The sequence below is a fragment of the Doryrhamphus excisus genome, linkage group LG8 (genome assembly GCF_037039965.1).
Source record: "Doryrhamphus excisus strain RoL-2023G ecotype Guam linkage group LG8, RoL_Dexc_Guam_v1.1, whole genome shotgun sequence".
In the NCBI taxonomy this organism is placed as follows: Eukaryota; Metazoa; Chordata; class Actinopteri; order Syngnathiformes; family Syngnathidae; genus Doryrhamphus; species Doryrhamphus excisus.
In genome coordinates, this window is record NC_136364.1 from 19,391,883 (window position 1) to 19,406,752 (window position 14,870).

Here is a 14,870-nt window from a genome sequence, read left to right on the forward strand (position 1 = left end):
ACCAGAGGGAGGAACACACACGTATGCAATAACGCTATAAACATTTCTGTATTCCCTCTCTGTGGTTGAGGGTTGCTGCAGTATTCTGTGACAGAAAACTACAACTTGCATGCATGTTACTTGGACAGTTGAAGTGAGGGGAGGTGCGTACCGTAAATTGCAGTGTATAAGTCGCTATGCTGCGGAAAGGAAACAGTAGCTTTTTCTTTGCAAGTGTTAAGGTGCTGTGTGATGATTTTAGTGTTGTGTGTAAGATCACACTGTCATATTGAGTAATGACCTCCAGCAATTTCCAGTGGGTTGGAAAGCTCATCGTGAGTTGTTTCTGACCTTATGATTGCATTGAGCTGACCGATCCTAATGGACTTTTGCATGTCACAGTATATCATCTCACACAAAGTTGGATTTTTTTTTTTTTTTTTTTGCATTGCATTGAACATATAGCAGGGTGCAAAATATACAAACACTGTGTCTGCACAGCTATGTGGATATGTGGCATATGTGCCAAGAAAGAATCCATTACGTTTTAAGTGAGGTCAGCAAACTTGGCATACATGCCACTGTGGGCACACGGTGGCCATATCCGTGGTATGCAAGCTATTTATCAGCAGGAAGAATTTTTCGACATTATTGAAACAACCTACACCCTATCCAGCAAGTTGGAAAGGAAACAGTAGTTTTTTCTTTGAAAGTGTTAAGGTGCTGTGTGATGATTTTAGTGTTCTGTGTAAGACCACGCTGTCATATTGAGTAATGACCTCCAGCAATTTCCAGTGGGTTGGAAAGCTCATTGTGAGTTTTTTTTAGCGTATGATTGCATTGAGCTGACCGATCCTAATGGACTTTTGCATGCCACAGTATATCATCTCACACAAAGTTGGATTTTTTTGTTTGCATTTTTTTTTTTGCATTACATTGCATTGAACATATATCGCAAAGTGCAAAATATGCAAACACTGTGTCTGCACAGCTATGTGGATATGTGGCATATGTGCCAAGAAAGAATCCATTACGTTTTAAGTGAGGTCAGCAAACTTGGCATACATGCCACTGTGGGCACACGGTGGCCAAATCAATGGTATGCAAGCTATTTATCAGCAGGAAGAATTTTTTGACATTATTGAAACAACCTACACCCCAGCGTACAAATTTGCACACTTTTAAATTATGTTATTTGGCTTGAATCGCCATGCTGTGTCCTCGGGTTCTGAGTGACTACATCTCATGTACTTCTATGTGGGACAACAATCCCACCAGACAGGTTTTATCCTCACTCTTATGCAGCTATTCACCAAAATGATAGAATAAAGAAATCCTCCTTGCTACAAGCACCAACTATCTAGACAATTTCATGGAAATCTGTTTGGTATGTCATGATCAGTCAGACACCATACTGTTTTCTCGGTCTTGCCAACTAATCCACGTTCTATGCTCTTCTCCTGTTCCTCGCCCTTGTGCTCCCTGCTGTAAGTACTTTTGTTGTCAGCTTAGCTTAGTGTGGCTTTGGACTGTTTCCTTTTTTTACGTTGTTCAGTGACCTTTTGCCACTGTCTCATTTTGTTTTTCATGACCTTGTCTCCGAGTAAGCGTGCCTTTTTAAAATACATTTTGGTAAACTACTTTTTTTTGTCCTTGTCTGCATTGGGGTCTAACAATTAGACTACACAGAATTGTGACTTTAAAAGTAATCATGATAGTGAACTAATAGTGATGGGCAGTACTATAATACTATTTTATTACTGATGCAATAGTCAGTAAAACACCACTGATAACAATACCGATTGTTATCCTTAAAGGGCCAGCCTTAAAGGGCCAGCCTTAAAGGGCCAGCCTTAAAGGGACAGCCTTAAAGGGCCAGCCTTAAAGGGACAGCCTTAAAGGGACAGCCTTAAAGGGCCAGCCTTAAAGGGCCAGCCTTAAAGGGCCAGCCTTAAAGGGCCAGCCTTAAAGGGCCAGCCTTAAAGGGCCAGCCTTAAAGGGCCAGCCTTCGAGGGCCAGCCTTAAAGGGCCAGCCTTAGAGGGCCAGCCTTCGAGGGCCAGCCTTCGAGGGCCAGTGATGCTTTGGCACAGCAACGATTTTAGTTGTAAAATCAAAAACATCACTTCCTGGTTGCTATGCAGAATGTAATTCAATAGGAGAGATGCAGGCTGAGTTCTTATAAAATGCACTTCTGTCACCAAACATGTTCTCTTCTATTGTGGAGTTGCATCATCACCTTTTTGTGCCCCTTGTGCAAAAAAAAAAAACGTAAAAGACATATATTTACGTTTTTGGGAGTAAGCAGTCAGGTTGTAAAAATACCCATAAAACATATACAATAAATACGTACACAGGGTACTATATCTTACAGGCATCTGCTCAAAACATAGCATGAACAGTTCAACACTTACGAGTTCTCTTATTCTGCAGATCTATACACCCGTCACTACAGTAACATTACTGACACATTAGTGACCAGTGTACAATTCTACATATCATGTTTTTAAATGCATCTCCTGAATGCCTTATACTTGTATTTTCATTAATTTCACAATTTTTATGCTTAATTTTTGCCAATAATATGTACAATTTGCTGAAATATGCATATTATTTAATAAGAGGTCGTATTGAACAACAAAACAGCACCAATGTGTTCATTTATTTTGAAAAACTGTGATAGACGAATACCGATGTAATATGATAACTGCTACAAATCTGAAACCATCATATCAGATCATTAATATTTTGGTATCAGTCCAGTCCACATCTTACCTTGCAGGTGGTGTAGATTAGCTCCTTCATTCTTGTCAACAGTCACTGAGTGACTTTCTATTTTTATCTTTTATAGCATCGCTATAACAATCAGTCTAATGGTGTACACTACTGCGTTTGTATGCATGCTATGCGTACGCAACTTATCCTTTTACCTCTGTCAGTATCGTAGAGAAAGACAAATCGACTCCAGTCGTAGTGGTCCAACAGCGACAGCAAAGCCCCTCTGATGGACGGCCGCAGCTGCAAGGTGAACTGGGCCTCTCCTTCCGTGGGGAAGCTGGGTGTCACTAGGCTGATGTGCAGGGCCCCACAGAATGATGTCAGTGTGTTGACTGAGCGTTTGTCGTAAAGGCCGAAAATGGCGAAGACTCCCCTTGAATACTGAGAGCAGACTGATGAAGGGAGAAATGAAGGGAGGAGAGTGGAGATGAAGGATGGAAGGTTCCAGATGGAAGAAAAAAAGAGCGAGAAGAACCACATTAGGGAGCGTAGATTACAACACTTACTTCACAGCATTTGTGAACTTACGCAAAAAACACATCTCACACTTTTATCCGGTATATATTTCATTCACACTGCAGAATATGACCATGCATATGACAATCTTAACAACTACATACCTACAACTGTTCAAAAAAACAATCTTTGCAAAGATAATAATGCTCACTTTTTTATTGACACTGTCAGACAGACACTTATTCACCAACTGTTCTATTTCCGCTATATTGATTTGTATTTTAGAAGAAAATTACTTTCAAATTTGAAGTAAGCCCTGCAGTTAGTGTGTATTTCCGTGTGTGTGTATGATGTTGCGCATTTATGGATGTATCTAAAGGATTTGAAGCTCTAAGCCGCTGGGGTTATTTAACTGTAACCTTCCTAAAAACAGAAGTTGCAAAAAAAGGATGCCTTGATGTAGTCAACCCTGACTTGCTTAAAGGGATGCTTGTACGTATTTTCTATTAGTAAGACATAAATTATGGAAATATTCTTTCAAGAATATTGATTTTCTCTATAAGTAAAATTAGGCTGTATCAAAAATGATCCATACATCTTCTGTGTGGTTTGAGACAAGTCATTGGGTAAAAAAACAGCCACCTCTTACCCCCAGCAGGAAGTGCAGCACTCTGAAATAAGAGTGCAGGACAGGAAGTCATCATTCCTGTCCTGTCCTGCCGAACATGACAATTTATTTCCACTCTCCGTTTTCTCCAGGTACTCCGGTTTCCTCCCACATTCCAAAAACATGCTAGGTTAATTAGCGACTCCAAATTGTCCATAGGTATGAATGTGAGTGTGAATGGTTGTTTGTTTATATGTGCCCTGTGATTGGCTGGCGACCAGTCCAGAGTTTATCCCGCCAAAATAAGCTGGGATAGGCTCCAGCACACTCCTTGTCAATATTCCGGTTTCTGAAACATTTGGAATGACCCGTTTATATGTCTGAGCAAACAAGGTTATTCCTGTATACATGGTAATTGTAAACAATCGGGATATCCCCATCAAAACAGTAATGCACGGACAGCATCTCGAAGAACGTCATTTCCGCTTCTGTACCCCGACTCTCGCCCGAAGACAGCTGGGATAGGCTCCAGCACCCCCTGCTAACCCTTGTGAGGATAAGAAAAAAATCCAAAAACATGCTAGGTTAATTGGCGACTCCAAATTGTCCATAGGTATGAATGTGAGTGTGAATGGTTGTTTGTCTATATGTGCCCTGTGATTGGCTGGCCACCAGTCCAGGGTGTACCCTGCCTCTCGCTTGAAGACAGCTGGGATAGGCTCCAGCACCCCCGCGACCCTCGTGACGATAAACGGTAGAAAATGAATGAATTAATGAATTTTTGCAAACAGGCTGCACGGCGTTTGAGTGGTTAGCACTCATGCCTCACAGCTAGGAGACCCGAGTTCAATTCCACCCTTGGCCATCTCTGGGTTTTCTCCGGGTTATCCGTATTCTTCCCACATTCCAAAAACATGCTAGGTTAATTAGCGACTCCAAATTGTCCATAGGTATGAATGTGAGTGTGAATGGTTGTTTGTCTATATGTGTCCTGTGATTGGCTGGCCACCAGTCCAGGGTGTACCCCGCTTCTCGCCTGAAGACAGCTGGGATAGGCTCCAGCATGCTCGTGACCTTCGTGAAAATGAATGAATGCAACTGGCTTACTTTATTATGGTACTCCATTTTCTACTACTACAACAGTACAACTCACATCTTCAGAAACCTTTCAAACCTCACAGAAGATAGCAAAAAGCGTTGCTGTCCACTGGTATTTTACTTCAAAGTACTCCTCTCCTTCAGTTTGTACTCTGTGCGGATTTCACAAAATGCTTCAACAGAGGAGTGTTTGATGTCTGAAGATGAGTTAGTGTTATACTTTCTGATAAAACACACCATCGCAGAGTAAAGTCACTTTTCTTGAACCTGAGCTGCATCCAGCATCATAACTCACTCGCCACCTTACGATACATCACTTTGGAGTAAACAGTGAGTCTGCAGACTTTGCTTCTGGCAATGAGCGGCTATCACTGCGTAAACTTCATCTTCTATCTTTTTCTCTCGCTTCTGTCAGATGTTCCATCCATCCTCTTTCTCGGCTCGTGCCATTAACGTGCACTTGCTCTTTCGCTCCACACGTGCCTCCTTTTTAGTCCTCTTTCTGCGCCTGCTTCGCTCCCTCCTGGGACTCAGAGTAATTCCATTATCAGCTCTAAGCCTCAGTGGAGGTAAACAGTGAGGGACACGCGGCTTTGACGTGTCGCCTTGTGGCAATTAGACAAAGCTGAGACCTCTGCACCCGGCGGGCGATAAGGCTCGGATTTAGTCTTTGATTATGACAGGAGCTAAATGTCTTTAATTCAGAGAACTCGTATAAAACACACTTGGCATGAATCATTCAGCACAAGCTGACTCATGGTGTCCTCAAAACCTCTCAGTACTTTATTTTATATACAGTATTTTTTATATCATATATCTTTTTCATGTATTTCCAGGTTTTATATGTCTTAGAGTTCACGGTACTAACTCACAAGCTGTATTATATAAAGCCATGACAAGTTGAACAAACATGACCAGTCCAGGGTGTACCCCGCCTCTCACCCTAAGACAGCTGGGATAGGCTCCGGCATGCCCACGACCCTCGTGAGGGTAAGTGGCAGAGAAAATGGATGGATTTGTTCTCAAAGACTCACATTGCATTGTTCCTTTTTAGTGTCGTACTTCCTGCGGCGGCTCTTGTCAGATCATCAATGTAACATTACTGACCCCTAGTGGCCAGTGTAGAATGCTGCATATCACAAAGGGTCTTTCAGTAATTTTTCTGAATGCCTTATATTTGTATTTTAGCATATTTACAATTTTTTTGGATTGAATTCTTAATTTGGTCCAAATTGAAGTTACATTTCTTAAATATGATTATATATGACTAATAAAAAGCCGTAATTTTACTATGAAACTGCAATGATTTATTCATTAATACATTTTGAAACAACGTGAGCGTGAAAGCATGAAATAAAAGAAATGGTAAAAGAAAATATGTGAATATATGTGAATATAAATATGAATATGAACTCATGATATTATGACATAATTGGCCACAGATTTCATTATCACATTTTATTAACAAATTCATAGATAAATTGCTTTTAAATGTGGAGTGAAGTGGGATTGTGAATTGGATTCAAGCAAACATTGAACTATTTATTTTTTTAATATGAATATGACTGTGGTGTGAACGGTTGTTGGGATAGGCTCCAGCATACCTGTGACCCTCGTGATGATAAGCGGTATAGAAAATGAATGGGTGGCTCTTGAATATCTTGTCACATAATAATATAATGAATTTAGAAGAACTGCATGTAGTGCAATTTTTCAGTCAAAAAAAAAATATATATTTAAAAGGAAAGCAGTGAAATGGCATTTGTGGCCTACATAAAATGATGTGGGGACTTTAAAGTGTTATAGCACCATCTTGCTTTGTGTGTGCATGGGAAGCATCACTTTTATGTAGGAAAAAAAGCATTTGAAGTATATCAAAACTTGAATCAACTCAATGTTTTCAGGCCCCCTGATTTTAAATCCTATTGGGAAACTGATAATATTTATTTATCTGTGCTGTACAGGCTAAACGTGAAACCGAAACCAGGAAAATGCAACAAAATTTAGAGCTGTGAAGCATAAAAGCGTATGTTGAGTAAAATAAATGTGTACTTGTTGGCAGGTGTGTATTATTTTTAAAGTCCTCCCTGCCTTTAAAGCCCCTCTATATGAGAATCACTGCTGTAAACTGTATTTGTATTATAGTATATTATTATATTAGTATGCTTAAAATGCCCCATTTAGGCCAAGAATGTGTAACATATGCTCAAATATTCATTTTTTTGGGCTCAATTAATCATTTATTATTTGATATTATTTGAAAAGCCAAACTGCATATTCATATGTGGCTGACACTTGCAGGGAATATGCCTGTCATTTATTTTCATGAAGGCTGGTGCTTGTTGGCTGGGAGTAAAGTAATGACATCCTCACGTTCTCTGTGGGCAAACAAGGGTCCGCATACAACTGCAATTTTTGACAGCTTTGCAGAAGGAAAAAAAAAAAAAAACATCTCCGCTCTTAGATGAATTTGTCACTTTGGAGGCAAAACATTTTGAACCAAAAAAAAACAAAAACATGTCTCTCACTGCACCACTGCTCCCAAGCCAGTTTATGACATTTTATGGAAACTTTGGTGAAGCTACTGGCCTAGATGCAGTTTTAAATTCTATTTTTCACATTTCTCATGGGTTCCTATCAAGACAGCCAAAATGGAACGATGTTTTCCTTGATGCAAAACCCAATACTGCTTGTGCGGGAATAGAGATAACACTTTAATATGCGCAGTCGCAGGGAATGTAGTGACATCTCAGTATGTGTCAGACGGTACCTGGTTTTTTTCCCCATGTTACACATCTCCACTGGTTTGTTGCAGTGCATCTGTGTAAATAAATCACTGCAAGGCTGCAATATGCCAGGCAGTAGCGTCATTGCAATAAAACCAGTACCAAAACCTGCTTCATAAGCTTTAAAGACTTGACGGGATCAGTTGGCATGCAGGTATATTATCACCACAGGTAACACAATGCTTCCCGTGGGACCTTTTTTTTTTTACTTGCACATGTCTTTTTTGCTTCTTAATTGGTCAAATTAATTTCAATTTCAATCAATTTCCATGGACTTTAACAGTATATGAGCTTGCAATTGAACTTACAGTATCTCCCTCTTTGCAGCTGTCTCGCTGCAGTGAAATTAATTTCTGTCTTTGTCCATCCAGGAAGCCAAATCCGTCCTGTATAGAACATACTCATAATTAAAGAATTAATAATTTGTTTTTTCTTTACCAGCAAGAACTCATAAATAAACGAAATGATTTTTTGTACTGTATTTCTACAGTGTTATTATATCACGGGACAAAAGTGCACGGTTATTCTCATCTGAAATGCCACAATAGCAAAACCAATTCCAAGAGTATCAAAACTAAACCGCTGCACACTGTAAATCATAAAGGAACGTGTTGGTACATTAGCTTTAATGTGTGTAAGCGGTAGTCTGCAAAACAGCATATGAATCAAGTCAGGGGTATACCAAAAAATACAGTTTTCATCCAAAAACAGATCATCAATTATTTAGGTTAGTTTTTAAAATCTATATTTCCAATTTGAAAGAAATCTGCCACATGGATTTTGGGTAAATAGAGGTGCCTTAAAAAAACTCTTGCAGGCAGAGAAGATAAACTGAGGCTTAAACTGAAGGTTTGTTTCATGGTCCAATAAAAACCCTGAACATTACTGACACCTTGAGACCAGTGGAGTATACTACATAGCATCATGTTTTTGAATGCATCCTCCAAATGTCTTATATTTGTATTTTTAGTTAATTTAGCCATTCTATGAATGAAAAAGGGGTCGCCACAGCAAATTAATTTCCTCCATCCAACCCTGTCTTCTGCATCTGTCTCTCCCACTCTCCCAACTACCCTCATGTCCTTCTTCACTACATCCTTCTATGTCTCCTACCTGGCAGCATCCTTCTACCAATATATTCACTATCTCTCCTCTGGACATGTCCCAACCATCTCAGTCTGGCCTCTCTGACTTTATCTCCAAGGCCTCTAACATGAAATGTCCCTCCGATGTACTCTTCCTGATCCTATCCATCCCGGTCACTCCCAATGAGAACCTCATCATCCTCATCCAAAGAAGGCACGGCACTAAATTTCCCAAATTGCTGAGATAGGTTGGCAACCAGTCCAGGATGTACCCTGCATCTCGGTCATAGTCAGCTGGGATAGGCTCCAGCGTACCACCCACGACCCAGATAATGAATGAATGAATGAATAATATTCCCAATTGGACTGACAACTCTCACATAATCGCCCTCACATGTTATTCACCGCTCCACACCATGCCATCCCAGCCCCCCCCCCCAAAAAAAATACGTATATATACAGTATGTATGTATGTACAGTACCTATTAGTAAAAACATTAGATAAATGAAAACATTTGAAGTTGAATTGTGCTCGGTTAGAGTCCCGCCATGATGTAACAGAAGCTTAAAAATGATTATGCTAAAGCATCTGGCACTCAGCACCCACACACTTTATCTCTGACAGAATTATTGTGAGAGTAACTTGCTATAAAAGTTGGGCACGGCCATTTTCGGAATTAATCCATTGCCTCTTTCTTGCTAGCGGTGGTCTTTTACTATTTAACTTAGAATGTTTTTACAGTCGCGTATCCCTTCATACATTTGTCCTGAAGCCATGCTTAAAAAAACTAAACATAAACCTGCATATTCATTTGATAGCAAATTGAAGTGGGAAGTTGAATAATTATGATAAAACTGTATCAGTCCAATGCTTTGTTCAACATAGATTGTCTTTGTTGTACGAGCTTACATTTTGTAAATATCACCAACTGCTGCAATGTTCATTTATAGAAACAGTCACTCGAGCGCCCATACGCATCAGCGGCACTGCACAGACAAGATGAACGGAGGCAATCAATAATCAGGCAGGGGAGTTCAGCCACCTTATGGATTTCATAATTAATCTTCTCCTTTGGAACACAGTTATATGATACATGAGGTGCACTTCCTTCATAATGAGTGAATACGAGTTTGTTGTGGAAAATTCTCTCAAAAATAAACTGTCAAATGACCAATTTGTCTTTTGACCGCAGATTAGCCAGTGTGGTTGCCAGCCAATCACAGGGCACATATAGACAAACAACCATTCACACTCACATTCATACCTATGGACAATTTGGAGTCGATAATTAACCTAGCATGTTTTTGGAATGTGGGAGGAAACCGGAGAAAACCCACGTATGCACGGGGAGAACATGCAAACTCCACACAGAGATGGCCGAGAGTGGAATTGAACCCTGGTCTCCTAGCTGTGAGGTCTGCGCACCAACCACATAACCGCCGTGCAGCCCCTCCCCCTCGGGTAGTGGTCATAAATACAACTAAGACTACTACTACTAACAACTACTAGTTTGTTGTGCTTTGGATGTTTTTTATGTTCAAACTAAACTAAACTAAACTCTGATGAATTAAATATGACCTTGAGAGTCTGAATGACAGACATATCACTTCAATTGGATATTTAATAGAATTATTGTTAGAATTTCACATGTGATCCTGCAGTCCAAGCGATTTATAAACCTGCATTCATCCATCCATCATCGGTATGCTGGAGCCTATCCCAGATCTCTTCGCCAATTAACCTAGCATGTTTTAGTAATGTAGGAGGAAACCGGAGTATCCGGAGAAAACCCACGCATGCACAAGGAGAACATGCAAACTCCACACAGAGATGGCAGAGAGTGGAATTGAACCCTGGTCTCCTAGCTGTGAGGTCTGCACGCTAACCACTCGACCACCGTGCAGCCAGTACATAACCAATTCTTATTAAAACAAATTAAATACATGAATCCCTCGTTTATCACGGTTAATTGGTCCCAGACCCAACCGTGATATGTGAATTCCTGTGAAGTAGGATTCCTTATTCATTCATTTTTTCCTCACGAGGGTCGCGGGGGGTGCTGGAGCCTATCCCAGCTGTCTTCATACGAGAGGCGGGGTACACCATTGGACTGGTGGTCAGCCAATCACAGGGCACATATAGACAAACAACCATTCACACTCACATTCATTCCTATGGACACTGGTTCTCAGTGACAAAAAAAGAGAAGTAAATCAGAGAAAATGTTAAAAAGGAGCTCTGACACTGAGCAGTGTGTATTTTGGGGGTGAGACGAAAGTGGCAACTGTGGCTCAGTATCATAGCACCAGGGGCTCGATCTTGTGAGGTAGTCACCACTGCAATCACTGACGAGGTAGATAAGACATAAGACAGAAGGAACTGTGCTTCTGGTGATATGCAGCCCTTAAATTTGTCTGTAAGGATTATAATCTAGAATACAGTCTTTCAAGTAGCCAAACTTATCCCGGTCACAGGATGGAGTAGAGTCGCTAGTAGATAGCAGCAGCACTCCCTAGTGGTCTGTACTTTATTGGACAGTGATGCGTTCAAGGTGACTTTTAATCTTTCTCAACCTGCCACTATTGCAGTAAACCCACAAGTAGGACTGTCTTTACCACACACTGCGGCAGACTAATGAAAAAGGGCAAAATGCCGCCCAGGAAGCCAATTATGGGAGTAAAATGACGGGAGATGAATTCTTAAATGCTCTCACAGCATGGCGAACACACAAGCAAGCACTCACTTCCACAATTTCTGCCTCAAAGACTACTCTGAATTGGTCTCTATTTTGGTGTGAGTGCCCAAAATGCACAGCTGAGTGTTCGGTCATAGGTGAGGGACAGCTGAAAAAAAAAAAAAGAGCTCTTGGGTAGAAGTGCCACAGTTTACTTCATTGTTTGCTTTGATTACATCTTTCCGCCCCCCCCTGCACGTGTTCCTGCCAGCTCCCGTCATTGCAAACCGCTGCTGCAGGTGCACTCCAACCAGCAGCAGGAATGAAGTCATACCATAGCTCTTTTATTCCAAATGCAAGACAAATTAATCACTTTTTAAATACCTTTTCCTCTTTTTCTTTATTCAGAACTTTGCAGTATGTATGATAAATGTATTATTCTTGTACCTGACCACACTGGTCAATGCTTTACGGCTTAATGTAGATGACGCAATGTATTGGGTTCTGTGTAGTCATGACAAAAACATGTAAAGTAATCAGACAATACTTTATTTATGTGTTCAATTTGCATACATTTCAACAGTATATTGCTTCGATAAGTGATCTGTCTTATATTCATTCATTCATTTTCTACCGCTTATCGTCACAAGAAATGACGTTCTTCGAGATGCTGTCCGTGCATCGCTGTTTTGATTGGGATATCCCGATTGTTTACAATTACCATGTATATAGGAATAATCCTGTTTGTTCAGGCATGTAAACGGGTCATTCCAAATGTTTCAGAAACCGGAATATTGACAAGGAGTGTGCTGGAGCCTATCACAGCTTATTTTGGCGGGGTACACCCTGGACTGGTGGCCAGCCAATCACAGGGCACATATAGACAAACAACCATTCACACTCACATTCATACCTATGGACAATTTTTATTTTATATTTGTATTGATTTTGGTAAAAGTGGCAGCACGGCGGTTGAGTGGTTAGCGCGCAGATCTCACAGCTAGGAGACTAGGGTTCAATTCCACCCTCTGCCATCTCTGTGTAGAGTTTGCATGTTCTCCCCGTGCATGCGTGGGTTTTCTCCGGGTACTCCGGTTTCCTCCTACATTCCAAAAACATGCTAGGTTAATTGGCGACTCCAAATTGTCCATAGGTATGAATGTGAGTGTGAATGGTTGTTTGTCTATATGTGCCCTGTGATTGGCTGGCCACCAGTCCAGGGTGTACCCTGCCTTACGCCCAAAGACAGCTGGGATAGACTCCAGCACCCCCCTTGTGAGAAAAAGCGGTAGAAAATGAATGAATGAATTAATTTTGGTAAAAGTAAAGTAAACTAAACTAAACTAAACTCTGATGAATTAAATATGACCTTGAGAGTCTGAATGACAGACATGTCACTCCAATTGGATATTTAATAGAATTACTGTTAGAATTTCACATGTGATCCTGCAGTCCAGCGATTTATAAACTTGCATTCATCCATCCATCCATCTTCTAGGCCACTTTTCCTCAATCGGGTCACCGGTAGGCTGGAGCCTATCCCAGATCTCTTCACCAATTAACCTAGCATGTTTTTGGAATCTGGGAGGAAACCGGAGTACCCGGAGAAAACCCACGCATGCACGGGGAGAACATGCAAATCCCACACAGAGATGGCCGAGAGTGGAATTGAACTTGGGTCTCCAGGCTGTGAGGCCTGTGTGCTAACCACTTATCCACAGTGCAGCTCTCTGTCTTATATATTATATAAAAAATACGGTTGCTTTCAAAAATAACACATAGATTTCACCTTTCACAAAAATCCATCATTCACTTTTAATATTCTTTTAAACTTTTAATATTCCGCTGTGTCATGCTGTGATGCACAGCATATAAGCAAGGCAATCTTTACTTTTTTCTAGTTACTTGGTGGGAGATATCGTAATTAGTGGACAATGAATATGGAATAGGAATAACAAGCAAAGCATGCAAATAAGCCTGAGCATGGATCTTGACTGAAAGTGGAACTGTTACTGAGCAACAAGTTAATTATGCAAGAGTGTTTTCAACATGGATATGACAGCAATTCTCCACTTCTCTTATTGTTATTCTAATTGAGACATTTGAATACCAGCCATTTAAAACGGTTGACGGTATGATGTATTGGGGGGCATGTTTGACGGATTAGACAACAAATACATGCATCACTGAAGAACTGATCCATTTTTTTGATTTATTTTATTCTATTTTTTATTTCAAGAAGAACATTTCAAAATGGTGTAAGTGGTTTAAATAAATTAATGCATGGATGGATGCATATAAAGAATAAAACATGTTTTCAAGTTAATGCTATTATAAATATGTTCTCATAGATGCCTGCTTATAAATCTTGTAATACTATGTCTGACAAAAAGAAGATAAAACAGCCTCTGTGTACAATATGATAACTGCATGACATAGCAGTATAATAACATATTCACACACATATGCACACACTCGCTTTGAGCCGCACTATTGATTGTGCTGCAGGAAATTTACCTCATCAGTATGGTCAGAAGCCCTTTTGCAAAGTGCCTGCTAAAGGAAGGATTTTTCTACCTTGTTCTACGTCGCTGTTCTGTACAGATGTTAGTGACACTATAACAATATTTTGCCTTCTGAGATATAAACAGGAAATCTAAGGCAACTGTGTATAAGGTACAGTATGCATGCACTTTGTATGCATGCCTTTTATTGAATAGACTACCCAGTTTACTTCAATGAGTGACTCATAAGAACTCAAATCGGTAAAAAAAACAAGTTTCCGATCATTCCTTCACTGGGTTCTGTGTAAAAATCAAAGTTGGCTGAATGCCTGATCTTCCGTAACAGCTATTATTACTGGATGTCTGTGTACAAAAGACAGACGTGGGGGGGAACTAGGTCTATATTGCTGTACCCTCAAGCCACTTTTACTTAAACATGGTGTATGTTTGAGAGAGAGACTCTCTGTGCACGGTGGAACTCCTAAACTAAAACGCCCCTGAAGTCAAACCATTTTAAATTGACAGTTTTTACAATTAAACATGGTTAATTATAGGGGTGTAAGAAAATATAGTTTCTTCCACTTTGTTCCACAATAGTGTATCGATATTAAAAACACTATATTGACACTTACTATGGTACCCATTATGGCATTGGATGCTCATATCACCTCATACTTTGGTACGAGGTGCATTATTTAAAAAAAAAAAAACAACTGTATGATGGAAAGCAGGAAGTGAACAAATGTACTTTGCATTTTTTCAAGCTAATAGAATGTGAACATTTGAGCAGGATCTTGAGGCATATTTTAATTTATTTGTTTTTTATGTTTTTTTTTGTAAATTTAAAGCTGGATGTTAAAGCTTTATTCATCCAAATGTACACTTTAAGTTTTTTGTACAGAGG

General features: G+C 40.1%; 1 protein-coding gene across 12 annotated transcripts in view; it reads right to left on the minus strand.

The window, feature by feature from the left end:
- Positions 1-14,870, minus strand: part of gria4a (glutamate receptor, ionotropic, AMPA 4a) — a 120,367-nt gene that overhangs the window by 67,527 nt on the left and 37,970 nt on the right. For all 12 annotated transcript variants that reach the window (XR_013628010.1, XR_013628011.1, XM_058080676.2 and 9 more), the window contains exon 3: positions 2,908-3,147. Coding sequence is in view for 10 of the 12 variants with exons in the window: in XM_058080676.2 (XP_057936659.2) it covers positions 2,908-3,147 (240 nt within the window). In the remaining 2 variants the exon portion in view is untranslated. The remainder of the gene's footprint in view (positions 1-2,907; positions 3,148-14,870) is intronic.